Source organism: Corylus avellana, chromosome 11 (genome assembly GCF_965113065.1).
Source record: "Corylus avellana chromosome 11, dhCorAvel1.hap1.2, whole genome shotgun sequence".
Taxonomy (NCBI): Eukaryota; Viridiplantae; Streptophyta; class Magnoliopsida; order Fagales; family Betulaceae; genus Corylus; species Corylus avellana.
The window spans coordinates 14,205,551-14,231,826 of record NC_142500.1 but is presented as its reverse complement, the minus strand read 5'-3'; the positions used below and the strand labels follow the sequence as shown (position 1 = coordinate 14,231,826).

Genomic DNA, 26,276 nt, shown 5'->3' with positions numbered 1-26,276 from the left:
TTCTGATACTCATCAAACATTCTACTATATCTGGTCGAACTTTCGACTCTTTCTGACCGAACATTTAACGGTGAGTAGAATGGATGATTAAGGTTTTAATGGTCCCAAGGTTTCTGTCGTGGGTCAACAGTTGGGCATCCTTGAAATTAGGTAGCCATTGAGCATCACAAGTTGCTCGATCACTCCCCATTCTTACCGGAAGAATTTCAGAGAAATTCGAACAACTCTTGGCAAAGAAATCCTAGGAATTCGGACATGGAATAACTGGCAAGAAATATATCCAATCACCGGGCCCTCCTCATCCGCACCACCACAACAATCACTACCATCCATTTTTAGCTTCCTTTCGTGTGTGTATACATACAGATAATTCGCAATGACCACTATCCATGGCAAAAAACCCACAGTACACAACACTTATTGCTGCTGCGCTTTCATACCTTCATGGCCTCCGTATTCTTTCTCTCCCTCGTCCTCTTCCTCTTCCTCTTCCTCTCCCTCTCCTCCGCCACTAGCCAACACTCCCCAGCCCAACAACCCACTCCCAACGACCCCTCCTCTGCCCCGCCTGAGATCCGCCAGGCCTGCGAGGCCACGCGCTTCCCTGTCGCGTGCGAGAGCTCTTTGACTATTTCCAAGCACATGCCCTCCAACCCCACCTCTCTCCAGCTCATACAGTCGGCCATCTGGGTCTCCTCCCAGAACCTCCACACCGCCCAGTCCATGGTCCAGTACATCTTGGACTCCTCTTCCGGGAGCCAGAATCGCACCACCGCCGCCAAGAACTGTCTCGAAGTCCTCCACAACTCTGACTACCGGATCTCTCAGACCACCAATGATGCCTTGCCAAATGGCAGGGTCAAAGACGCCAGGGCCTGGCTGAGCGCTGCGCTGCTCTTCCAGTACGATTGCTGGTCCGCGCTCAAGTACGCCAACGACACGAGCATGGTAAACGAGACGATGTCGTTTCTGGACTCGCTGACGGGGCTCACGAGCAACGCGCTGAGCATGTTGTTCGCATATGACGTTTACGGGAAGGAGATAGGATCGTGGGCCCTCCCCAAGACGGAGCGCGACGGGCTCTGGGAGGGAGGCAGCGAGTCCGGGGCGGGTTTCAAGGGCGGGTTTCCATCGAATTTAACTACGGACGTGACGGTGTGCAAGGACGCCACTAATGGGGGCTGCTACAAGACGGTGCAGGAAGCCGTGAACGCGGCCCCAGATAACGGTGGAGGACGGAGGTTCGTGATACACATAAAGGAGGGGGTGTACGAGGAGACGGTTAGAGTTCCACTAGAGAAGAAGAACGTGGTGTTTTTGGGAGACGGGATGGGCAAAACGGTCATCACGGGGTCGTTGAATGTGGGTCTGCTTGGGATTTCCACCTACAATACGGCTACAGTTGGTTAGTTTCTAAAGGAGAATGCTTGGTGCTATCTTCCTCATTTTTGGTGAAAATTATTTTATAAAAATTAAAAAAGAAAATTGTTTTTTATTCTCTCAAAATAAAATAAAAAATCTTGAAGTCAAATATATGTGTGAAAACTGAAAACTAACAAATATTATTATCATTATTTTTTTTCATCAAAGTGGTTGTTAGAGCTTTGCTTTGTTAATACCATGTTGTTGCATGTGCTCGCAGGCGTTTCTGGTGATGGATTCATGGCCACCGGTCTCACAATCCAGAACACCGCTGGACCTGGTAGTCACCAAGCAGTTGCCTTCAGATCGGCCAGTGATTTATCTGTGATCGAGAAGTGCGAATTCTTAGGCAATCAAGATACCCTTTACGCTCAGGCGCTCCGCCAGTTCTACAAATCATGCCGCATCCAAGGCAATGTCGATTTCATTTTTGGAAGCTCCGCCACAATTTTTCAAGATTCCGAAATCCTAATCTGTCCCCGGCAAATCGATCCGAAGAAAGGCGAGAACAATGCCGTCACTGCACATGGCAGAACCGACCCGGCCCAAACAACGGGTTTTGTTTTCCAAAATTGCCTCATCAATGGCACCAACAAATACATGGCATTGTATTATAAAAACCCCCAAGTGCACAATAATTACTTGGGGAGGCCATGGAAGGAGTACTCGAGAACCGTTTTTGTAAACTGCAACATGGAATCTCTTGTTACACCACAAGGCTGGATGCCCTGGAAAGACGATATTGGATTGAATACGCTTTATTACGGGGAAGTTGGAAATTCTGGACGAGGTTCTAATTTGTCGGAAAGGGTAACATGGAGTAGCCGGATCCCTACAGAGTACATTTATGCATATTCGGTGCAGAATTTTATTCAGGGAAATGAGTGGATTCCGTCATTTTAATTTAGTATCTATAAATGAGTGGACATGAGTGGATATCAAAAACCATTCTCTGTATTTTGCAGATGGGGATATTGATAAAAATATATATATATATATATGCATTTTTACACCCCCCCCCCCCCCCCAAATATATGTGTAAAGCATATTTTTTTTAAAAAAATAAAACATAATTTCTTTTAGGGGTAATTACCTTTTATCCCCATCAACTACAACGCTCTGACACTTTCCCCTATGAACTACCAATTGTGACACCTGACTCCCATAAACTACCATTTTGTGCTCAAAACCCTATTTTATGTTAGTCAAAGATCCCTTCCGTTAGCCAAAGGCGTTTAACTCATACGGTTTATCCGTCATTTTGCCCCCAATAAACTACAATTCATTGTCATTTTACCCCATGAATTATAACTCATTGTCACTTTGCCCCCATGAACTACAACACATTATCATTTTTACCGTCTGAGTTAACGCATTTGACTGACGAAAGCAGGGTTTGGGACACAAAATAGTAGTTTATGGGGGTCGAATGTCACAGTTGGTAGTTCATAGGTACAAAGTGAAAATGTGTTGTAGTTCATAGAGGGAAAAATTAATTACCCCTTTCTTTTAATGGTATAATAACGGAGGCAATCCAAGCTATATTTGTGAAAACTCAAGTTTAATATTCTAGAGTTATGACTTGTCACCAAAACTCATTACATAAATTGGTTCTATAAAATTTACTTACTAAATCGTGGTCTTACACAGTTATTTTCCTTCTACTTATCAAACACTTCAATATTTTGAGATTTAGCGAATTGCTAGAATATAGAGTGAGAGAATTTGCTAAAATGAAGACACCAAGTGAATGACTTGTATTATCAATTTGATTAGATGGTTGTTTGATGTCTTGTTTATAGAATGTTGTTGAAAGCTTTGAATCTATAATTGATGTCACATAATTTCATTAATGAATAATCATATTATTGGTAACATTAGAACATGTATTTTTTGCTTTCCACGTGTTTTTACTATGATGAGTTTATGGGTGATACCACTAGTCGATTACTAGTTAATTAGTCTAGAAGTATTGTCAATAGGTAGGAGCACTCTCCAAGTTGATCAAAATTTATAGGTTTAAATTTGGGGCCGTTATACAGTTGTAGGTTGTTGGCTTTATAGGCTCCAACCAAGCGGGTCATCGGCTTTCCAAGTGATTTCTAATGGGTGCCCCATTTTCAAAGGAGGCGTCGGTAATTGGGCCCTCTATAATCCCTCTATTCCGTGGTTGATTAGTGTACTAATCAAACTATGAGAGTTTGAATTTGTCTTGTGGTCACTACTAGTCCCAGTTGTAGGTCATTGGCTTCATAGTCCTTGACCTTATTATCTGCTAGCTTTCCAAGCTCAATTACCGATGTCCCTGCTAGCATTCCAAGATCTGTAACGGTTCCTGTTTCTCTTCTATTACTACAAAAAATAAGAACTTTATTGGCGTGGTAAACAATAACTCATGTTTGTCATGTTAATAAATTTTGATGTGTCTAACTAAATATGTCAATAAAAAATTTATTGACGTGTCGAATTTTAACACGTCAAAAATTTTTGACGTGCCAATATGACACGTCAAAAATTTTGACGTGCCTTTACTCACCATGTCAATAATTATAATTATGCAGTAAATTAATTATACAATATGTATTAAAAAAAAATTGGTAGTAAATTAATTTTAATTGGTATGAAAAATTAATTTTATCATATTAGTATAGATTAATTGGTATATACGTATACGTATATATCACATGCATGCCAATTAGTATCATAATCATACTATTGTATACCAATTAATATTATTACATGCATGCATATGAATCAAACATTTCATTAATATTAATTTGAAATAAAATGATAGCCATATTAATATGATATGATATTATCATGCATAAATCATTCTAATAATATTAATATGATAGCCATATTAATTTTTAAAAAGTATATAGGACAAACATAATACATTTATTTTATAAGACCCGCAAACTTCACATGAACTCGGCCAACACAAAATATGTGTTCGGTGAGTGGATTATTGAGTCCTCATGAAAAAATGGATTTTATTATTTGTACATCTAGAATATTAATTTATTTATTCTCTAATTAATTTTAAGTATATTGTATGTATAACGTGTTATATAAGAGAAAAAAATGATATAAGAGAAGAAAAAAAATGATATAAATTAAAATTTAAAAGTTTAAAAATTTATCTTGCAATTCTTAACGTGCCACATGAATTGCTTGATGTGTCACATGTGGACACGTCAAGAAAATTAATTCTTGACGTGCCAAGAACTTCTTAACGTGTCCTATGTTGACACGTCAAGAAGTTTACCTCGGGAACGCGCAAATCCAGCTCTCCTTCCTTTTTCTTTTTTCCTTCTTTCTATTTCCCTCCCTCTCTTTCTTTCTCCCCCGCGCCCACCAGCTCCCTTCCACCACTTTTTTTTCATCGCCAACCATATCTAGCTCCGTCTCCATCACAGTCACACGCATTCTCTCACACGCGCTCTCTCTCTCACTAGCTAGCAAGCTACCAGCCGGCCATTCTCTCTCTCACCCTCTCTCTCTTAGTGGTTCTCTCTCTCACTGGCCGTCACCGCCGCTCCTCCCTCCGACCGTCACGAGCTCTCCCTCTGGTGATTCTCCATCCTCTCACACGTTCTCCGGCCTCTCCAGATTAGGTATATATATATAGTGTGTTATTGCAATAACACACTATATATAAATAAATAAATTATATAAATATATAATTTACAGTGTGTATTATTATATATTATTGATATAGTTATATTATCAAATTAATTTTACATGTTAGCTAATTAATTTATTTGTTTGAGATATATGTTTTGTATTAATTTGTGAATTTGTTTCATTAATTTATTTTTTTGAAATATATGTTTTGTATGATGGGAATATTGTTTAATGTATTTATATACATGCATGCGTGCAAAATTACATACGTACATTTTTTGAAAGTAGGTTTTTTTGTGCAGGTTTTTCCATTTAGATTAATTTAGACCTAAATTTTGTGTAGGTTTAGGTTTTTTTGTGCAGGATTTTGCATTTAGATTTAGACTTAAATTTTGTATAGGTTTTGCAAATGCACATTATCAGAACAAAAAAAAAAAAATAAATAACAATAACAACAAACAAATAACCTAGCTATCTAGATATATTTTATCTAGGGTCTCCATATATAAAAAATTCATTTAGTCTTACAAATTTAGATTATGTAAATGTCATTTAAAAAAAAAAAAATTACAACATTGGCTTGTGCGTGCCGACTGTTGATGGCGAAACGTACTATGAGAAGTTAACAGAAGTAATTGAGATAGAGTGCTTCGACAGGACCAAGTACGTTATGTTCAAGTGTAATTGGACGGACAACATGAGGGACAGGGAATATAAGGTAGACGAGTATGGCATGATACTAGTTAGCTTCAAAAACCTTGTCCACTGGGGCCAACAAATTACTGATGAGCCGTATGTGTTAACGTCACAAGTTGACCAAGTCTTTTACATCAAAGATGAAAGGGACCTTGATTGGACTTGTGTTGTAAGGACTAAACTTAGAAACGTATACGACATTGGTCAGGGTGAAGGTCCTGATGATGAATGTGCCAACTACCACGAGTGTGAGCCGCTCCTATTGACTAGTAATAATGAAGTGGATCCGCAGGATGACATTGACTACGTCCGACCAGACTTAGATCCAATATAATCGTATGTGATTCAAAAAGATAAAATTATATATGTAGTTTACATGAATTGACTTGTTTTCTGTTATTTCTTTCTACATTGATTGGTAATTGTGGTGCATATTTTATCTATTGTATACATAATTAATTGGGTGCGTGATGTGTTTCGTAGGTTGGTATGAGTACTAAGGGGAAGAGTAGATGACGAAGGTCCCCATAGGTAGACGACTAGGGGTATAGACCAGTACTTCCAGAGTATGTGGAAGGGTCCCAAATGGGGTATCAGTTTCAGCCGTCTCTATACGACACGGAGCAAGAGTTTCATATGCCTAGTCCGCCGCCTACGATGAGCGAGTTAGGGATATATTCACATGGCCATGTAGAGCAATTATCCCCCCCCCCCCCTTGACGAGAACACATTGAGCCATCGCAACCGGATGACAGTGCGGCGGACGTGGATGATGGGATAGGTGCCACGCATGACTCGTAGCCCGATGACCCTACTCCAGATGTGTTGGGCAGTCGCCAACTTCGGACAATAAGTAAGTATATATGCTTCAAATACCAATATTGAATACGTATATAAGTTATGTAGTTACTATTGAATTGCAAATAATTAACATCGGTAATTATTAATGTGTTAGGCATCGATGAAACGGGCGCACCCATATTCAAGTAGAGACCATTAAACCATCGAATAAGACGTGGGATGTCTCCACCAGGCAAAAGGTCATCTACGAGTACAATAGAGCGTGGTAGCCCGTAAGATTTAACGGGATAAAATTTTAAAGGATGACTGGCAACATCATAAGGAGTGGGAATTATGTTAGATTGCGAGACGATTGGATGCAGGTACCGCCCCATACGAAGGAGGATATATGGGACGTCTTGATGGTATGGTTAAACTATCTGTTATATTTTAGCATGTGTATTTCATTAGGTCAAACGCTGTTAATGCGTAAATTATACGTCTTACTTTTTTAACTTGTGCAGGTTGACTTTTACATCCTGCCTGAATACAATCTCGATGCGATTAAAAGAGACGCGTTCCGAGATATGGGCGTGAAGCTGAAGAGTTGGAGACACTCAGTGAAAGAAGCGATAAAAATTCAGCCAGGTGATACTCCTGACATCGTGAAGGCGAGAATGGGCCAAGATGCTGTTTCAAAATACAACGCATACAACTTGGATGTGTTGTTGGATCAATGGTGCGACCCGAAGAATCAGGTAGGTCACCAGTGTAGTTTCATTAATTGTAATTGTGTTAGGGCTAACATATTAAGAATGATACTTGTGTAGGAGTATGCTGCCTACATGAAGGCATTGCGAGCAAACAACAACGCACCTTACTGTACCTAGTCGATGAGCTTTGCTAGAGCGATACATAAAGAGGTATTTGTCTTATTTACCGCACATATTTATATTTTATATATATATATATATATATATATACCTTATCTTTGGGCACTACTTCGACTCGAGCGCAAGCTTACATCTTGACATACACGAAGAAGGATGGTGACCATCCAAATGAAGTGGTCAAGGAGAAATGTGTAAGTATTCAGCGATATATATTTTGATAAATTATTTATGATTAACCTTCTTTATATGAGATACTAACTTGTTATTTAACGTACAGGAGAGGATGAAGGAATTGATACCTACTGACTCGGCATTGACGTCGAGCGTGACTGAAAGGGACGGTATGGTGGACACCGAATAACGCGTATGCTCAAGCATACGAAAATAAGCTTGAGTACACTGGCAGGGTCAAACAGGTGGGTCCAAATGTTCTACCGGTGCGAGGTAGCATACATTCGTACTATACGTTGTCTTAGGCACGGTCTGAGAATTCTGGGAACTCCTCATTCTCACAGATGATGAATAGGGTTAGAGAACTTGAAGATGAGCAGACACAACAAAGACGTGTGATAGATGAGATGTCCAAACAGATTGAAGAACAAAAAGCTCAGATAGCAGGAAAAGATGCCATCTTTAAGGCTCGTTTCCGCCTTCTTGAGGCCATGCTCGCATCAACATCTGGATCCACGCCCGACAGAGGTAATGCTATATTTGTATTGTTTTTGTTATTCTTTAGTTAACATGACTATAGCTCGCATCGATCACTTTAACTGTTAGAATTGTGTCTCCACAAAATTCTCAGTTAGCAACACATTGTTCCCGTGGTTCATTTTAGAACTAACATATATTTGCATCACTGTATATCTGTATTCTGTATTTTTTTATTGATTATCATTAGTTCACAACTCATTTGTAGGTAATGTGGGCTAGGCGTTAGGGATGACTATGTTGATTTAGACTGAGCACATGGTTTCTCATCGCTATTTGTATATATATTTTGTTACTATTTGTTGATGTATTTGTTTGTATATATATTTTGTTACTATGTATAACAAACATATAGTTTGCTATATATTTGTTGAGAGTAGTTAGAACAGAAATAGTTTGATTGTATATTTGTTTTTTGTTGTGTTGGAACGTATTTTCGATGTAGATATTTGTAGTGTTGGAACATATTTTTTATGTATATATTTGTTTTGTTTTGTGTTATGTTGGAACGTAGTATATGTGTTAAAATTTTGTTTAATTCATTTGTATTTGAATTTCATATGTATTGGATGTATATGCAAATTGAATTGGAATTTTATATGTATATTGGATTAATTTGATGTATTGGATATGTTTGAAATGGGGTTGGATATGTTTGTTGTATTGGAATAATTGGATGTATTTGATGTATTGGAGATGTTATTGGATGTGTTGGAGATGTTGTCGGATGCATTGGATTAATTGGATGTAAATGTAGAAATTGGATTGAATTGAATATATTGGATAATTTAAATGTAGATATTAGATTGAATTGAATGTATTGGATAATGTAAATGTAGATATTGGATTGAATTGAATTGAATGTATTGGATATTGGATATTGGATATTGGATGTATTGGATTGAATGTATTGGATATTGAATGCATTGGACATATTGGATATTAGATATTTGTAAAACTAGAACGTCAATTTTTTTTTTTTTTAAACATTCCAGTTTCTGACACGTCAAAATTTTTTGATGTGGTGAAAATGCCACGTCAAAAATTTGGATTTTTTGACACCCGCCCTTTTAACCGTTGAGACACGTAAAAAAGGACACGTCAGAAATGGCTAGGAAAAAAAAATGCGATTTTTGTAGTGTATCTAAATTTGTTTTCAGCTGTGATTTATGAGGTGAAGCTTTTTTTTTTTTTTTTTTTTTCCTCTTTTTTTGGGGTTTTAATTTCATTTAGTCATTTTCTAAAGGTTTGCTTATACTAAACCTTAAGAGTAATGATATTAAATCTCTGGTTTGTCTTTTGATTTCTCTTTGGTTATTTTTTGGAAGCAAATCACTGACCGATAACAGAGAAATTATCAAGGGGAGAGGCTTAGCTGCGGTAGCCCAAAACGTGGTCGTTTTGGGAAATAAAAATAAAAATATTAAAAGATTAAAATTAATAATATAAAATTTATTAAATATTAATAATTAAAAAAATAAAAATATTAAAAAACTAAAACTATTAAAAAAAATAAAAGAAAAAGACAAAGAAGAGCCACCCCTTTGCCAAAATGAGGTGGTCGGACCACTCAATTTTGGTGAAGGGTCCAGCCACCCCATGGACGATCAAAATCTTCCCATATGCGGTGATTAATTAAACCCAATGAAAACAAGAACACCTATGAACCAAAACCAACAAACCCACGTAAAAATCTAACTAAAGAAAAAAAAAAAAAAATCAATGCTCACAAAGAAGATTGCAAAAACTATGGCTCGGAATTACGTATGGCTGCATTTTGTGGGTGCTGGGTAGAGACCGTAGAAGAACGAGAAGGAAGAAAGAGAAGAAAGAAATTGAAGAAGCGGCGAACTGGGTAGGGTTTCGGACAAAAGGGGTATTTAAGTTTAGGGTTATGGAAATCTGGAGGGAGTAGAGCAGGATCGTCATAAACCCAAAATACAAGAAAAAAGAGTTAAAATCAGTCTTCCAAAGAGTAGCATCTCAACAACATGAACAATACGAAGGATGGCTCGTGTGGGTGTGGGTGGCTCTCGTGAAGAGTGGCGGTGAGAAAGAGAAAGAAAAATATGTCTGTGTGGTTGGATCGGCGTCACCGGCTCTCGGAAGTGGGTGGCTGTCAGTGGACCACCTCCATTTTGGCTTTTTGGGGCTAGCCGAACCATCCCTTAGCCATGGGGTGGTTCGTCCAACCCCAGATTGTCCATGGTGTGGTTGGCAAAGGGGTGGTTCCAACCACTCCTTTAATTTTCTTTTCTTTTTTTAATAATTTTAGTTTTTTAGTTTTTTAATTTTTAATTTTTTAATTTTTAATATTTTTATATTTAACCAATTTTATATTATTACTTTTAATCTTTTAATATTTTTATTTTTATTTTTCTTTTTATTTCCCAAAATGTGGTCGTTTAATGCCCAAAACGACCACGTTTTGGGCTACCGCAGGGTGCGGTAGTTTGTCACCACCGCACCTAAGCCTCTCCCATTATCAAGCATATAGAAGAATTATCACTCACGGTAGAAGTAACGAAAGAGATTGCGTTTGGAAATGCACTTATAGCGGAGATGAAAAAGTTAAAAAATCATTGTCTAATTGAGAAAGTTGTGATAGACCGAGCAACAAATGTGATTCACTAGAATATGTTGTAGATCTAGAAATGATTGAAACAGTAAAATTCAAAGCATTAAACAAATCATAAATCAAATTTAGATGGAAAAATTTCTCATTATATTTATATGATATTGTTTTGTTAGGACAACACGTTTTATTTTTATGAAAGGAATAAAACAAAAAAACAAACCAAAAAAAAAAAAAAAGGGAGGGTTCTCGTTCTTGCAACTCTCAATTCATTGATAAAAGGAAATAAAGACTTGGTTCATAATTTCGATGGCCCCCAAGGTTATCGTTGTCGGTCAACAGTTAAGCTTTCAAAAAGAAGGAGATGAGCCATTAGCATCCCTGAAATAGGTCGCCGTGGAGCTCACATTTTCTCCACAAGTTCCTCATTCCCCATTCTTACGGTAAGAATTTCAAAGAAATTCGAAAAATTCAGGGAGATCCAAATCCCTAAAAAGGGGAACACGGTCAAATCTTGGCAAAGAAATCATAGGCATTTCCACATGGAATAATTGGCAAGAAATCCAAAATTCCACTGGATCTTCCCTCTTATAGTCTTCTGTAAAGTCTGTGACGACCCGCCATTTACCTCCCACTCCCACTCCCAAACCAAAACAAAACAACCCGTGACTTATTATCCATCCACCCCGTGACTTCCATTCACCTTTTACCAAATCCAATCACCGACCCTTTTTCCAAATCCAATCATCGAGCTTTTGTGTGTGTATATATAGATTTGCGATGACGACCACCCATCACAGAAAACCCACAAAACCCAGATGCTCTTTCTTACATTTTTCAAAACCGTCCAAGTTCGTTGTAATCTCCATGGCCTCCGTATTCTTTTTATCCATTCTCTCTCTCGTCCTCTTCCTCTCCCTCTCCTCCGCCACCCGCCACCACTCCCCAGCCCGTCAACCCACTCCCAACGACCCCTCCACCTCTGCCCCGCCTGCGATCCGCCAGGCGTGTAAGGCCACGCGCTTCCCTGTCGCATGCGAGAGCTCTTTGACACTTTCCAAGCGCGTGTCCTCCAATCCCACATCTCTCGAGCTCATCCAGTCGGCCATCTGGGTCTCCTCCCAGAACCTCCACACCGCCCAGTCTATGGTCAAGTCCATCCTAGACTCCTCCGCCTCTAGCCAGAACCGCACCACCGCCGCCAAGAACTGTCTCGAGGTCCTCCACAACTCCGACTACCGGATCTCCCAGACCACCAACGATGCCCTGCCAAATGGCAGGGTCAAGGACGCCAGGGCCTGGCTGAGCGCCGCGCTTCTCTTCCAGTACGATTGCTGGTCCGCGCTCAAGTACGCCAACGACACGAGCATGGTGAACGAGACGATGTCGTTTCTGGACTCGCTGACCGGGCTCACGAGCAACGCGCTGAGCATGTTGCTCGCGTACGACATTTACGGGAAGGATACCGGGTCGTGGGCCGCGCCCAAGACGGAGCGCGACGGGTTCTGGGAGGGAGGCAGCGGGTCCGGGTCGGGTTTCAAGGGCGGGGTTCCGTCGAATTTGAAGGCGGACGTGACGGTGTGCAAGGACGCCACTGTTGGGGGCTGCTACAAGACGGTGCAGGAAGCCGTGAACGCGGCGCCGGATAACGGAGGGGAACGGAGGTTCGTTATACACATAAAGGAGGGGGTGTACGAGGAGACGGTTAAAATTCCATTGGAGAAGAAGAACGTGGTGTTATTGGGTGACGGAATGGGCAAAACGGTCATCACGGGGTCGTTGAATGTGGGCCAGCCTGGGATTTCCACCTTCAACACCGCCACAGTTGGTTAGTTTCTCTTCCTAGATTCATTATTCTCAAATTTATTATTAATATAACGATAATAAAAAAAATAAAAAATCTTGTAGTCAGGTCTGTTGTTTAAGTAATTTTGTCCAATTAAAGTAGTTGCTGATGTTGAGCTGTCATGCATAAATTATAATTAATCCAAGTTTGGTTGGTCATCTGTTTTGGGTCCAATAATCCAAGACCCGCAACGGTCAAACTTCTACGCGTTTGTTATATTGACTTACGACTTTGTTTTATTGTATTTTAAGGTACTTTTTATATTAATAATTATCATATTAACAGATATGAAATGCGTATGAAAAGTAATATTTATTATTATTATTATTTTTCATCAAAGTTATAGTTAGAGCTTTGCTTTGTTAATACCATGTTGTTTGTGCTAATGTTTGAATCATCTTGGAGCAGGCGTTTCAGGTGATGGATTCATGGCCACTGGTCTCACAATCCAGAACACCGCCGGCCCCGATGCCCACCAAGCAGTTGCCTTCAGATCGGACAGCGATTTATCCGTCATCGAGAACTGCGAATTCCTAGGCAATCAAGATACTCTCTACGCTCACTCCCTCCGCCAGTTCTACAAATCTTGCAGCATCCAAGGCAATGTGGATTTCATTTTCGGAAACTCCGCCTCTGTTTTCCAAGATTCCCAAATCTTAGTCCGCCCCCGGCAGCTCAAGCCGGAGAAAGGCGAGACCAATGCCGTCACTGCACACGGCAGAACCGACCCGGCCCAAGCAACGGGTTTTGTTTTCCAAAATTGCGTCATCAATGGCACCGAAGAATACATGGCATTGTACAATAGCAAACCCCAAGTACACAAGAATTACTTGGGGAGGCCATGGAAGGAGTACTCGAGAACAGTTTTCATAAACTGCAACCTAGAAGCTCTTGTTACCCCGGAAGGTTGGTTGCCATGGAGTGGCGATTTTGCATTGAAAACGCTTTATTATGGGGAGTTGGGAAATTCTGGACAAGGTTCTAGTTTGACTCAGAGGGTAAAATGGAGTAACCAAATCCCTGCAGAGCACGTTCACACATATTCTGTAGAGAATTTTATTCAGGGAAATGAGTGGATTCCATCATCTTAGTTTAGTATAAGTAAATAGAGAGCATTTCCAACAAGTTTTTAGCTTATATAGGTTTAAAAAGAGCTAGCTCCATCATATTGTTACACTAAATCTTACATTTCCAACAATGTAGCTTATTTTCTCTTCTTTTTTTTTTTTATAAATAATTTCTTGCCATTTCCTTCACCCATCTCTCTTTTGTCATCTCTGTGTGTGGCTAGACTGAGTTTCGTCTCTCTAGTGTGATGGGTATTTCTGCAGAGGAAGATGCTACAGAGAGATTTTAGTATTTGTAAATAATGGCATAAGAGCATGCTTATGTGAAAGTCAATGGTTGTCTAAATTTAGATAATGAAGGCTAAAAAGAGCTCCAGTAAATTGTCTTCTCGTTCTCTAAACCCCACACTTTGCTGTAGTGTTTACTTATATTTTGGCAACAACTGTAACTTATTTTCTCTCTTCTTTTTTAATTTCTGATCATTTCTCACCTTTTCTTTCATCAAAAACGATGAACTTGAAGTGTGATGGGGTTCTTCTGCGGAGGAAGATGTTAGAGAGAGATGTGCGGTGGTGGTGGGCAGGGGCGAAACTAGACAATTAAGATTGAGGGACAAAATGTAAAAATTTAATTTTTGGGAAGACATTTCATAAAAATTCATAAATTTTATGAGTAAAATTTTAAGTTTTAAGGGTAATTTTAAAATTTTGGGGGGACATTTGTCCCTACACGGACCTGTGTAAGTTCGTCCCCGGTGATGGGCTAAGGGAAGGTGAGGGATCTTGTGGTGGTCCTCTTAGGAATGTCCCTCCAAAAAATGTAAGGAAAAAGTAGAGAATGTTTTAGAGCGAATATTAAGAAATTAAATAGTAAAAATATAAAATTGTTCACTAGAGTTCATATGAAGAAAGGGTGAAGTAAAAGAGAATGGCACGCCGGCGAATTTTTTTTTTTTTAATATTAAAAAATTAAAAAAAATAAAAATAAAAATAGCTTGGCGTGCTAAGCACGCCGGCGTTCTCAGAATCACGGCCCATGAAGAAAAGTTACCAAATGCTACCGTTGGCTGGTCAACGGTTGAGCTGTTCGGTAAATTTTTCATTAATAATACGAAGAAAACGTATCCCTTTCAATTCGAGAATTATAATCTTCTTCATTTCAAATAGATTAAAGAATATCTCGTTAATTATGATAAAAGAATATTTTTGTCCTAGATATTCTTCTATGGATGATACGTCCATTGCGGAACAGAGCGGTTAGAATTCTTAGAAGAATTGGATGAGTACTAAATGGTCAATGTCGCTCCATTAAATCTTGACGTGTGAGTTAGCTACTAAAAGTCGCACGCGTTGAAAAGACAAAAGATGGAGAGAATGACAGCATTACCCCATACCATACCATGAACTTTTAAAAATGCGACATTGCCCTTAACTTTCTTGACTTGCCGGCGACGTTAGAAATTGTCACAAAGCAAACAAAACCAAGTTGGTGGTTTTGGTTTGGTTGGGTTGAAATCCTCTTTATTTGACTTTCAATTCACCGAACCTTTAGAAATAAGAACAATTTTATTTCAATTTTAACACTTTTTTCCCCAATCAATGCTGCCAACAGGATTGGGTGATGTCCATGATAGTAATTTGAGCATTGTATAATGTAAACAGTCATGGGCAGGCCATAACTTAAAAGGCACGCTTGCGAGTTGCGTCTATGGTTATGGGTCCTTCAAAATAAGACTGGCACGAAAATGCTTGAGGTATGGTTGCTTCGTCTGTCAACCTCTATGCTCTCTGTCTTTTGCTTTCAACCAAAAATAAAAGAAAAAAGAAAAAGTCCACTATTCTCTTTTATCTTTTGCTTTTTATAAAAAAATAATAATACAAAAATATCACGTATTGCACGTCTAGAGTGGCCGAGCCACCCCATGTCCGCATGGGGTGGTTTGGCCATCTTCAACGTCACCCCATTCTGCAATACTTTTTAAAAGTTGGATAGATCTGGATCCTAGTTTTGAGGGGAGAACATCAACAATTGAATGGTAATTTAAGGAAATATGTAAACTTTTTCCAAAATAAACATATTATCAAACAACTTTATACAGAAAGCGCTCAAAATTATCTTTAGTTGTATGTGAGATAGAATACTGTCCACTCAAAGAAAAAAAAAACAAAAAACACCTAAAGATGAAGCAAAGTTCACATGAGCTATACAGGTACGGGCTCCACGCAATAGAGAAGACTAGAGACCCGTGTCTCAGTTGCACTGTCGTGAAGCAGAAGGGTAATAGTTGCTTCTATGGTGTTATATGGAAGATTTAATGCTTCACATGTGCTCCCTGTTGTCTGTTTGGCTGCAAGAGGACTTAGTGCTGAGCTGATTTGATTGAATTTCCTGGTAAAAACAATGCTCTAATTATCTAACACTCGTGGTAATGGGAATAGAGTGGTCACTCAAAACTTATAGTGGCAATTCCATTATAGTTAGCACAAAGCATTTCGGGGGAATCCACTTTTTATATATCGCTCTTATCCTCTTAACCCCAGAACTACTATTTCTTTTTTGGGAGAAACTCTACTTATCCCTCATGAATTTATGTATTTTTTATAAACACCTTTTCAATATTCAAAATTTCTCACTTTCGTCTATGAAATTTTGATTTTCTTCCACTTTTCTCCTTCTGTTAGGATTTTTAGTTAAATTCTAACGGAGGGGTGTGAAATTATTAAAATACCCTTATTTTTATTAAAAAATATATTTTTTTAAAAACTCTTGACCCGTGGGTTTACTGGTGGATCTAACCCACCCATATTGTGACCCACAGGTCATATTATTATTATTATTATTATTATATTTAAAAATAATAATAATAATTAAAAAAAAAAAAAGAAAAAAAAAAGTGACGGAGGGTCACATGGTGACCCACCGTGGGTCACCAAGGTGGGTCAAGTGACCCACCGTCACTTTCTTCTTTTATTTTTTTTATTTTTTTTTTATTTTTATTATTAATTTATATATATATAGGGCAAATTTATAAATAAGGGTAAATTTGGAATTTTTAAAAAATTTAGGGGTATAAAGGTCTTTTACACATTTTACTGTTTAATTTAATTGCAATATTTAACAGTAAGGGAGGTATTTGAAAGAAAATCAAAGTTCGATATACTAAAGTGAGAGATTTTGAATATTAGAAGAGTGTTTGCAAAAGACGCATAAGTTCATATGGAATAAGTGAAGTTTCCCCTTCTTCGATTCTATGCATATGCAGGAAATTGTGGCAGACAATTGTGATAAAAAAACATTAACAATTCTGATTTTTGTAGTTCTAGAAATACAATGCTCTGTTTGCCAATAGACTTGGCAAGTGACTTTTGGTTTGAAAGTGATTGATATGATATAAAGTAGATGAAAGTTTTAAATTTTTTGTATAGAAAAATGAAAAAGTTTTGTTTTGTAGTAGGTTTTTTTGTTTGAATAATAATAATAAAAAAGTAATAGAAAGTAAGAATGTTGGCAAGTTGAGTTTTTTTTTTTTTTTTTTTTTTTTTTTTTTTCTTAATGGGTCAAGTTCATTGCCAAACGGAGCCTAGCATGACTACCTTTGACACATCCCTGCTGCAGTATTGACAAAAAACCAGGTTCATGACTCTTGAGATTGATCAAATCAGTTAATAAGAAGTTACTGAGATTTTAGTTATCAAGTTATGAGGAAGCGAGCATTGAGTTTCCTATTATGAAAGGTGTTGAGGTGCATTCACATAGGGCTAGCAAAACAAACTTTTTAGTTTTTTGGGCAAATACATAACAAAACACAAAGCAAAGAAAGACAACAAATATGAAATCAAAAGCAAAAAGAAAAAAGAAAAGAAAAGAGGATAAAATTAGCCAAGGGGGGTTAATATTACTAAAATAGGGACAATGACAATGGGGGCAGAGAGAAAATGGGAATGCTTCTCCACTTACGTCGATGGGAGCGGCCCATTTGGTAAGGTTATGTACACTTTCAAAAACATTTCTCCAAAATTTGTTTTCCAAATGATGTGTAAAAAATTTTGGAAAGCGTAGCTTTTCACCAAACAAAACTTTAATGTGGCCTTTCGTGGTGGCCTGTTTGATTGCGAGTAAGGCACTTTGGCCTCTCCCATAGAGGGGTCTCCTGGGGGAACTTTCCTGTCTAAGCATATAGGAGGTTATGAGATGAATCCCATAGCGAATGTCTCATGGGTCGCCAAATCAAAATTAATCTTTAGGAAATCATTTGGAGGAGGCGACTACTTCTTGTTTAATGATCTCTTCCCAGGGATTGATTTCCAAGCTAATAGATCATCACTGTGGAACCTTGTGAATTGGTGCACCAGCTAGATCACATTAGGAGGGGGTTCTCCATGGACAACGTTATTTCTCTACCTTCATATGAGGTCCAAGACAACAGCTGCAAATAAGAGAAATGAGTGAGAATCCCTAGGATTTAAATTAAGATAACTGCAAGGGGAAAGAATATGTGTTAACCATTTCGCCATATCAGCAAATGCAAAGTGGCTTGAATGAAGTGGTCTGGGTGAGAAGAAAAGAGATAGAAGAATCATAAATAAGGGAAGAAGAAATCCTAAGTGAGCCTAAAAGAAATAAGCATTTCTTAGAAATGGTAAAGAATAACTTGAAAAAAACAAAAGGTTTTGGAGGCAATAACAGTGGATTTTGAGCCTGAAAATGCACTCACCAAGCATAGTTAAGTGATACAAAGTGTGTGCACAAAAAAGATCTTTTCGAATTGGGGTTTTATGCACGTTTATGATGATCCTAGCTCAAGTTACGTCTAAATTACCACCAAGTGCGCAATATCGCCCGATCAATCAGGCAAGGAAAGGCTCGGGAGAGATAAGCCGAAATGGATTGAAAAACAGGGTCAAGAATGTAATATTAGGGAGTTCCTCGTACTAGGTCGGTCGACCAATCACTGTGCTTGATTGACAGAGGTGGGACACATGGTAGGCTCTGGATTTTGGCGGGAAAATTGGAGGCCCTGTCGATTGAGCCACGTGGACGATCGACTCAGCCTACACGACATGGCTATGTCAAATCAATTTGACTTGCATTAAATGTAAGTCATGATGATTCGATCGACTGAGACACAACCCTAGTCAACCAAGCACGGTAGCACCAACTTAAAACTCTATAAATCGAGCCTTAAGCCTTCCTATTTTCTATTCAAAATCTCTCTTCTCCCTAGAAACCCTAAGGGACATGTGTGAGGGTGTGAGAAAGGGAATTCTCGGGGGCTGAAGCCCTGCGAAAGTGGAATCTCAACGTGAGAAGTTCGAGGTGCTCATAAAATGGAGTTTGAGAGGTATAATTCTAAACTCTCACTATACATTCGGTGAGTTGTTTGCAAGGCTTGAGTTGCTGAGCAAAGGATTGCTGAGACAGACTTATGTGTATCGTTTGTGTATTGTTGTACTTCTATGAGAGTAGTGTATTTCAGCTTTGGAAACGCTGTGAATAACACTCCAAATAAATTAGCATTGTTAATCAAATTACAGGGGTGTTAGTGTTACCTACCATATGATGATAAGAGAAACAGAACATGTAAAACAGAGAGCTCTGTTTTTCTGAGTGTATAAAACTCCACAATGGTAAATCTTATTTATAGTTGAATGATGCCACTAAAACATGGCAATACAAATGAGTACAATTATGGTGAACAAAGTGTGGAAAAGAATGAAGAACATTGTCATAATATTTCGAGAATATTACGATAATATTCTAACAACGTAAACATAGAATTAGCTCATAACGATGAATGGATCAAAGTGTTCTAACAACCTCTGCTTAAAATTTACAAATTCACACGTCCAGATATGATGAATCCATGAAGAGAAAAAACTTGGGAAATGATGTAAACTCACAAGCCAGAGAGAGAAGCAGTGGGAAGTGCAGGTGGAGTTGGAGTAAAAGCTTCATCCTCTGTCCAATTTGTCTCTCCCCAGTGCTTTAACATGCTCTTCCAGGAGCAGTAACTGTCTATGCATTTCTTCAAACGGTGATCCTTCACTTTAATCCTCCAATGCCCATCTGTGTACTTTGCCTTCTCAGCTTGCCTGCGATCCCATTCTAGCTGAGCCTTCTGCTTTGATTTCAGCAGACAAAACTGCTGCAGCAGCTCAGGCATTGCATCATGCACCCTCCACCATTTCGCATGAGCAACATCGCTTGCAAACTCTTGGAAGATGTCAGAATTCCAGTTGCAGTCATAGTCACGGAAACACAGCCATGGCTTCATCCCCAGATAGTGAAGAACATAGAGAACTGGAGGGTCTGCACCAAAAAGCCTGGTTTTCATTTGCTTAACCTCTTCATCATCACCAACCCAGAAATTTTTCAGGAAGTTCATGTGTTTTGGAATCCTATGCCACCATGTAAAGATCTCGTTTAAGTATCCTTGGTCTCCCCCATTGTAGGACTCTATCTCATTGATGTGATCCATCAAAAGCTTGAAAGTACAGTTTGAAGGCTCAATAATCATTACACCAGAGTTAAAAAGTGTGCCATTGTTCCCCGTTGCAGAAATCTCTGGCATCCCAAATAAGAAATCGATGTTTCTGAGTATAAGCAAATCAGCGTCGATGAAAATGATCTTGTCATAATCTGTCAACTGCCATAGCCGGAACTTGCTGTAATTCCATTCATTGTAGGCGTCTTTCTCAGCTTTTGGATTCCTTATTCTTTGGATTGTCTTAATCTTCCACCCTGCGGCTTCGAGTCCACTCCTGTGGTATCCACTGATTGTCTCATCAACAAGTATGACAAGGTCTCGAGTGGAGCCTGACATGCGGATGCTCTGTGCAGCAGCAATGGCTCCACAAACATATACATGAGCTGAATGGAGAATCGTTGCATAAGCTTCTCTACGAATATTTCCCGAGTAAACCAGCTCTGCATTGCAAGGAATTTTAATACATCTCTGTTAATAAATTGTAAAAAAAAGGGGGGGAGAACTTCATTTACCTGATAATTACTACGAGCTTTGCAATTATAACCTCAAATTATCAATTTTTGCAACGTTAGTATCTCATGTTTCGACCCCTTTTAATTTCACCAATTTATTATGATTTTATATTAAATCTTAACCGAGGATGTTAAAATGACCAAAATACCCCCGACACCTGACCGTGACCCTAAACCCTGTTTTAGATTTTAATTAAGGGTAAAATGGTAATTTTCTTTTATAAATTTTACAAAGGTATTAAGGGACATTCACTTGTTTACTGTTTCATCTAACCACATACCCTACCAATAGCGGTGAAATTAAAAGGGGTTTTTATTAAATCCAAACCGAGGATGCCAAAATGTCCAAAATACCCCGGGCACAAGACGGTGAACCTAAACCATGTTTTAATTTTAATTAAGGGGAAACAAATAATTTTTATAAATTTTACAAAAGTATTAAGAGACATTCACCTGTTTACTGTTTCATCTAACCACATACCCTACCAATAGGGCTAAAATTAAAAGGGGTTTCTATTAAATCCAAACCGAGGATGCCAAAATGTCCAAAATACCCCTGACACACGACCATGACCCTAAACCATGTTTTAATTTTAATTAAGGGGAAATTTATAATTTTTATAAATTTTACAGGAATAGAAGAGACATTTTACTTGTTTACCATTTGACTTAACCATAAACCCTAAATCCTAACAGTGAATAAAATTAAAAGGGATTGAATCTTGAGATACCAACGTTAAAAAAATTGATAATTCGAGGTTATGATTGCAAAACCCGTGATACTTCAAGGATAAGATAATTTTTTTTGTTTTAAAAAATAAATAAATAATAATAATAATAAATGCAAGGTTAGCACTGACCATTGCCCCTGAGAGGAAGAGCAAGTTCACAAGATCCTACTGGGAGCTGGAGTTTTTGTCTCAGTGCATTCAAGTCTGGTTTGTATAGCCATGCATTCCCTTCACGTACAACAAGTTCCTTGCAAGTAAACAGATTTGGTATTGGGAAGCAGTCAGTGATAAAAAGCAAATGCACAGGATGCAAGCCTTTGACAGAGGCTGCCAGGCCAGCAGCTGCAAGCTGCAAGTGCAGCCTTCCCACATCTCTGGACCAATTCCCTTCATTCCGACAAGGAAGTTTGACAGCTATGAAATCAAATCTTGTTCCAGGGGCTTTGAGCTTTGGTAGAGATGCACAAATGGGTACTTCAGATTCTTCTTCCTCATCAATCCATTCTGGGTATAAGGATTTCCATGTCACATTTTTTGCAGCATAGTCCAGGTGCAGAACACTGTGTTTGGCATCAGGAACAAGCTGCTTCCACTGACTGATTTCACTCTCAAGGAAGTTTAAAAGACCAATTCCCTGAGTTTCATTATTTTCAGTCACCTTCTCCATAACTTTCATAATGTCATCCCATTCAATGCCCAGATTTGACGTATAACGAGGATCTGAGCCCCCCCATATCCACCTGTTCACAAAGCTTGACCTGCATTTAGGCAAATTTTGCTTTAAATTGCGTTTGAGGACCATAAAAGTACTTTTAACACTCAAAAAGTCGGTTTAAAGAAAAAGTACTTGTTTGGTAAAAAAAATTAAAAGCGCTTTTAAGGGTTCAAAAAGTCTAAAAATTACCGAAACGCACTTTTGGCAAAAGCTTAAAAATGAAACTTTTGCCCAAAAGCGTTTTTTAACTTAAAAGTTCTATTTTTCAAACGCAATTCCAAACAAGCTCTTCGTCAATGACTATGGAAGATTCATGACATAGTGTACTCTTTCTTATCGGCTTAAGTTTTTGGAATACATTGTGATTTAGGGCATGTTTGGTGCGCGTTTGAGGGGTCTAAAAGCGCGCTTAACATTCAAAAAGTTTGTTTGAAGCAAAAAGTACTCGTTTAGTAAAAAAAATGGAAAGCGCTTTTAAGGGTCCAAAAACGCACTTTTAGCAAAAACTTAAAAATTGAGCTTTTGTCAAAAAAGAGTTTTCTTAAGTTAAAAACTCTATTTCTCAAACATAATTCCGAACATTCTCTTAACATGGTATGTCTTTAATACAAACTCTGACTTTACAATTAACCTCCCTTTTCAATTAACACGTGAAAGGGAGTGGGGGTGTTAAAATATTGATTCAATTTACTATTTCCTATCAATTTAAGCTTTTGAGATAAATGATGATTTAACATGTAGCAAAAGTTCAGATATATTCAAAAATGGAATAAAACATACCTAGAACCAGATTGAGCAGGCTGATTGGTGTTGTAAACCTCTGGAGAGTACAAGAGGGATATAAAAGTGCCAGATACGACAATTAGGAGGACAAGTTTCAGCAGAGGAAACTTGCACCTTGAACTTCTATCTTGAATGGATATGTGGAAAGGCTTGGCTTTGTTTTTTTGTAATCTTTTTTTGCATACGTCTTCACTGTTCCAAATTGAATCAAGAAGAGCAGATCATGAGCAAATTAAGAAGGAAAAATATTTGAAGGAATCCTTAAAGAAAAGACAACTTCTGTTGTAGTATGCTTCCCATTTTTCCCCCAATGAAGTGAGAATATTGTCAAATGTCAACATCTGAATTAGGGAAAAAAATAAAAAAATTAAAAAAGGTACAGATGTGAAGGCCCACGAGTTGACATGGTTTAGGTTTCCAAGAAGTCAAGAACCCTATTGGTTCCTTTTGTTGGTTCTGTTGTTTTGGCTTAGCTCATGTGAAGTTAGAAACACATCTAGAAGCCTCTCACTTACATTTCTTTGCTAGTATTGCATTTAGAACTTTTGTGGTCATCATCTGTTGGTATGATTTCTGCAAAATGTGCTTTCTAGAAGAAATCCACAATTTCCCATTGCTAGCTAGCTTCATTGGAAGTGTTAAAATCCATTGATTTATCATGTATGCTGATAAATTAAATTGAATATAGAAAATAATTATTCTTATAGAAAGAAATTAGCTAATTTTTGGATTCTTGTAAGGAGATTTGATGGAGAATATTGCTGTTGTTAGATATAATATCCCAGCCTAAAACTTGGAAGCATTCATTTTTTTTTGGGGGGGAATTTTAAAGAAGACTTAAATCCAAAGAAATGAAAATCTTTGGATTCGTGGACCAAGCAGATCGATCTTGAATCGGCTGTGTCAAATCAAGAAGAAGATGTTGAAGAAGATTATATTAACCAGAGATCCATCTGGGGAAAGCTGGCCATGAGATTTCATATACCAAAAATCCTTTCAAGAATTTACAAGTCACACAATTCGTAATAGTGTATCTCACGTGAATATGGGTACTGCATAATTAGTACAATTATCATGTTGAAGCATTAACTTCTTTCGATTCAAAGGAACAGACACCCAATAGGACTACAATTGTTCTGACAACATATGATGGCAAAGATAGACAAGACTGAAGGCTATAAAGGGAATTCAAGAAGAGAAAAAATAACGATTCCAAAAAAAAAAAAAACAAAACACAGAATAGGAAGTTCCATGCGTACAGTTGCCAAGTTTTGGATTCCAGTGCAAATATTGCATATTGAAGGAAAGAAGAAACTCACATGGATGAAGATAAACGATGTCTAGCCTCAGCAGCACCAGGAGAAGTACCCATTGCTCCTCTCATACTGATCTATCAGAAGCAGAAGATTGCACCATCTGTCTACCAACAGTTGAAAGATAAAATAAACTAAAGAAAAATAAAATCTCAAGAAATGGCTATTCAAGAAGTTGAGTCATAATTAAACATATCTTAAACATGCAAGCAGCTACCATATTCTAACTCAAGAAACCCAGGAGCCAAATTCTAAAACTCAGTGATCAAAGCTATGAATCAATATATTATGCAGCCAAGAGGCAGAATGAATTTGAGAGAGAGAGAGAGAGAGAGAGAGAGAGAGAGAGAGAGAAATGATAATGGAAGATGATAGGTAGAGAGGGAGGTTGAGGCAGCAGAGCCAATATAAACAGAGTAACGTCTATTTGAATTTTCTATTCACTTTAGAATTTCAATTTTCGTTTTTTTTTTTTTTCACCTACTTTTTTCATGTCTTTTTTGTTTTTCTTTTATTTCTTTGGTTTGGTATTCTTTGTTCAATATTTTTTTTGGTTATCCTCCTTTTCTTGATATTTTTTTATAGATTTCATTATACTAAAGTCCTGTTTGGACCGAGGAAATTAATGGGTTTCACTTTGTTTTGCGCACTGGTCACTGGTATTAAATTATCAATTATTTCAAAAGCTTAAACCGATAGAAATAAGTAAATTTAATCACTTAATTATTACTTTAACAACTAGCATAGATGTAATTCCAACCAATTGAGTTGGAGTTTTATGTAAAAGCCATAATCCTTTAGGCACAAAGATCTGTCCCTCTTGTTTATCATAATAGTTATGAAAAATACCTCTACTATTGGATTTGGTTGCACAATGCTATTTTGTTCTCTTTTTTTGGCTGATTAGTCCATTTTAATGATTTTGCAGTGCCAACAAATGAAATTAGAACACATTAAAATAGTTTTTTAGAGAAAAATTAGAAGAAAAACACACATTAAAACATGTATGCTCCAATTAAGAAACAAATCAACAACAAAAAATATATGACAGACAGCAAAAGGTTTGTACAATAAACTAGCAAGGGAAAACAAACAAACAAACAAAAGTAGCTTTCACCAACCTATCTGATAGTGCAGTCACCAAGCTCTAAGGTAAAGCAGATACAATACAATGCCACTTTCATTTTTTAGAGGGGCAAAAATTTGTCATTAATTTATGAGTAGTTGCCAGATTAGGTTGATGAAAACAATTGCTTTACTTGATATTGATTTGAATTTGGAGTGAAGATGTAAATGTTCCATCCTACTAACAAATAGGAAGATATATTCTGATTCTTTTTTTTTTTTTAAGTGATATTTATAAAATTCCTGAACATTTCTTCTCCTTTTCTCCTTTGTTCTATCCATCCAGCTATGTTGCTCATATTACTGCAATAATGCTGTGTGACCAAGTTAAACTGCAATAATAAACTCTCTTTTTTTTCACCTTGGAAAACCATAATGTCACTTTGATTTTTTTATTTTATTTTTTTTAAGCAAAAAGGGTAGGTCGGAAAGACCAATTGTGGCTATCCTACCTGGGCATGACCATAGTAACACCTACCAGTTGGGAGCCGCACAGGAGGGGCATAAACAGTGGGAACCACAAGCGCTCCCTCAAGTCCGACTGAGCCATAGCTTGACTCAGCCCCACCAGGACATTAATGAAAATTCAAGGCGGCTAATACAAATAAAACATATGTGAGAATTCACCCACACCTTAGTACATACTCTGACCACTTGAAAATTTTCTTTGGCCATTAACCCACAACCTTGATGGTTAATGTCTCTTTGATTTACCTTGTGCAAAACACATTTATTACCTTGAAGTTAACTAAGTAGTAGGTGGTAAAAAGAAGGTAGTAGGTCTTATCCTTAATTTTATTTTGATTTTTCTAAATCTGTTTTATGCTAATGAGGAAGTTGAACCCTAATTGAAGAAATTGGGGGGACACTATAACACCTTATTCAAAGTCATTAGATAATTACAAATAGTAATCTCATATTAATTTTTCCTGAGATCATTCTTCAATAAACTCACTTATTGCATAAGTAAAATTAATTTTCGATAAGTGGTATGG

At 37.7% G+C, this 26,276-nt stretch overlaps 3 protein-coding genes across 4 annotated transcripts; 2 read left to right on the top strand and 1 right to left on the bottom strand.

Annotated features, from left to right (window-relative positions):
* The first annotated feature begins 416 nt into the window (after window positions 1-416).
* LOC132166339 (putative pectinesterase/pectinesterase inhibitor 51) lies at window positions 417-2,409 on the top strand. The gene is made up of 2 exons (XM_059577141.2): window positions 417-1,405; window positions 1,643-2,409. Exons 1-2 carry the CDS (start codon window positions 445-447, stop codon window positions 2,323-2,325), a joined length of 1,644 nt encoding a protein of 547 aa, XP_059433124.2. The 5' UTR covers window positions 417-444; the 3' UTR covers window positions 2,326-2,409.
* An 8,605-nt stretch (window positions 2,410-11,014) lies between these two features.
* LOC132166247 (putative pectinesterase/pectinesterase inhibitor 51) lies at window positions 11,015-14,057 on the top strand. Its single transcript, XM_059577029.2, has 2 exons — window positions 11,015-12,529; window positions 12,956-14,057. The coding sequence occupies exons 1-2, from the start codon at window positions 11,482-11,484 to the stop codon at window positions 13,636-13,638; spliced, it is 1,731 nt and encodes a 576-aa protein (XP_059433012.2). The 5' UTR covers window positions 11,015-11,481; the 3' UTR covers window positions 13,639-14,057.
* Window positions 14,058-17,780: 3,723 nt separating this feature from the next.
* Window positions 17,781-24,303, bottom strand: PGSIP1 (plant glycogenin-like starch initiation protein 1). Of its 2 annotated transcripts, XM_059576743.2 has the most exons (5): window positions 24,163-24,303; window positions 22,841-23,035; window positions 21,475-22,103; window positions 19,516-20,542; window positions 17,781-18,041 (listed from the first exon to the last, which is right to left on the bottom strand). In XM_059576743.2, the coding sequence occupies exons 1-5, from the start codon at window positions 24,225-24,227 to the stop codon at window positions 18,005-18,007; spliced, it is 1,953 nt and encodes a 650-aa protein (XP_059432726.2). In that variant the 5' UTR covers window positions 24,228-24,303; the 3' UTR covers window positions 17,781-18,004. The 2 variants fall into 2 exon arrangements, with proteins under 2 accessions (XP_059432726.2, XP_088367984.1); XM_088511858.1 differs by lacking the exon at window positions 17,781-18,041 and having other exon boundaries at window positions 19,311-20,542.
* Window positions 24,304-26,276: the final 1,973 nt, after the last annotated feature.

Bases quoted from the DNA above. Each gene is read 5' to 3' on its own strand.
- PGSIP1 (XM_059576743.2), bottom strand. From the start codon at position 24,227: ATGAGAGGAGCAATGGGTACTTCTCCTGGTGCTGCTGAGGCTAGACAT. The intron at 23,036-24,162 runs GTGAGTTTCTTC...AATTTGGAACAG, and splicing joins CATCGTTTATCTTCATCCAT to TGAAGACGTATGCAAAAAAA. The intron at 18,042-19,515 runs GTGAGTTTACAT...TCTTATTTGCAG, and splicing joins ACTGCTTCTCTCTCTGGCTT to CTGTTGTCTTGGACCTCATA.
- LOC132166247 (XM_059577029.2), top strand. From the start codon at position 11,482: ATGACGACCACCCATCACAGAAAACCCACAAAACCCAGATGCTCTTTC. The intron at 12,530-12,955 runs GTTAGTTTCTCT...ATCTTGGAGCAG, and splicing joins CTTCAACACCGCCACAGTTG to GCGTTTCAGGTGATGGATTC.
- LOC132166339 (XM_059577141.2), top strand. From the start codon at position 445: ATGGCCTCCGTATTCTTTCTCTCCCTCGTCCTCTTCCTCTTCCTCTTC. The intron at 1,406-1,642 runs GTTAGTTTCTAA...ATGTGCTCGCAG, and splicing joins CTACAATACGGCTACAGTTG to GCGTTTCTGGTGATGGATTC.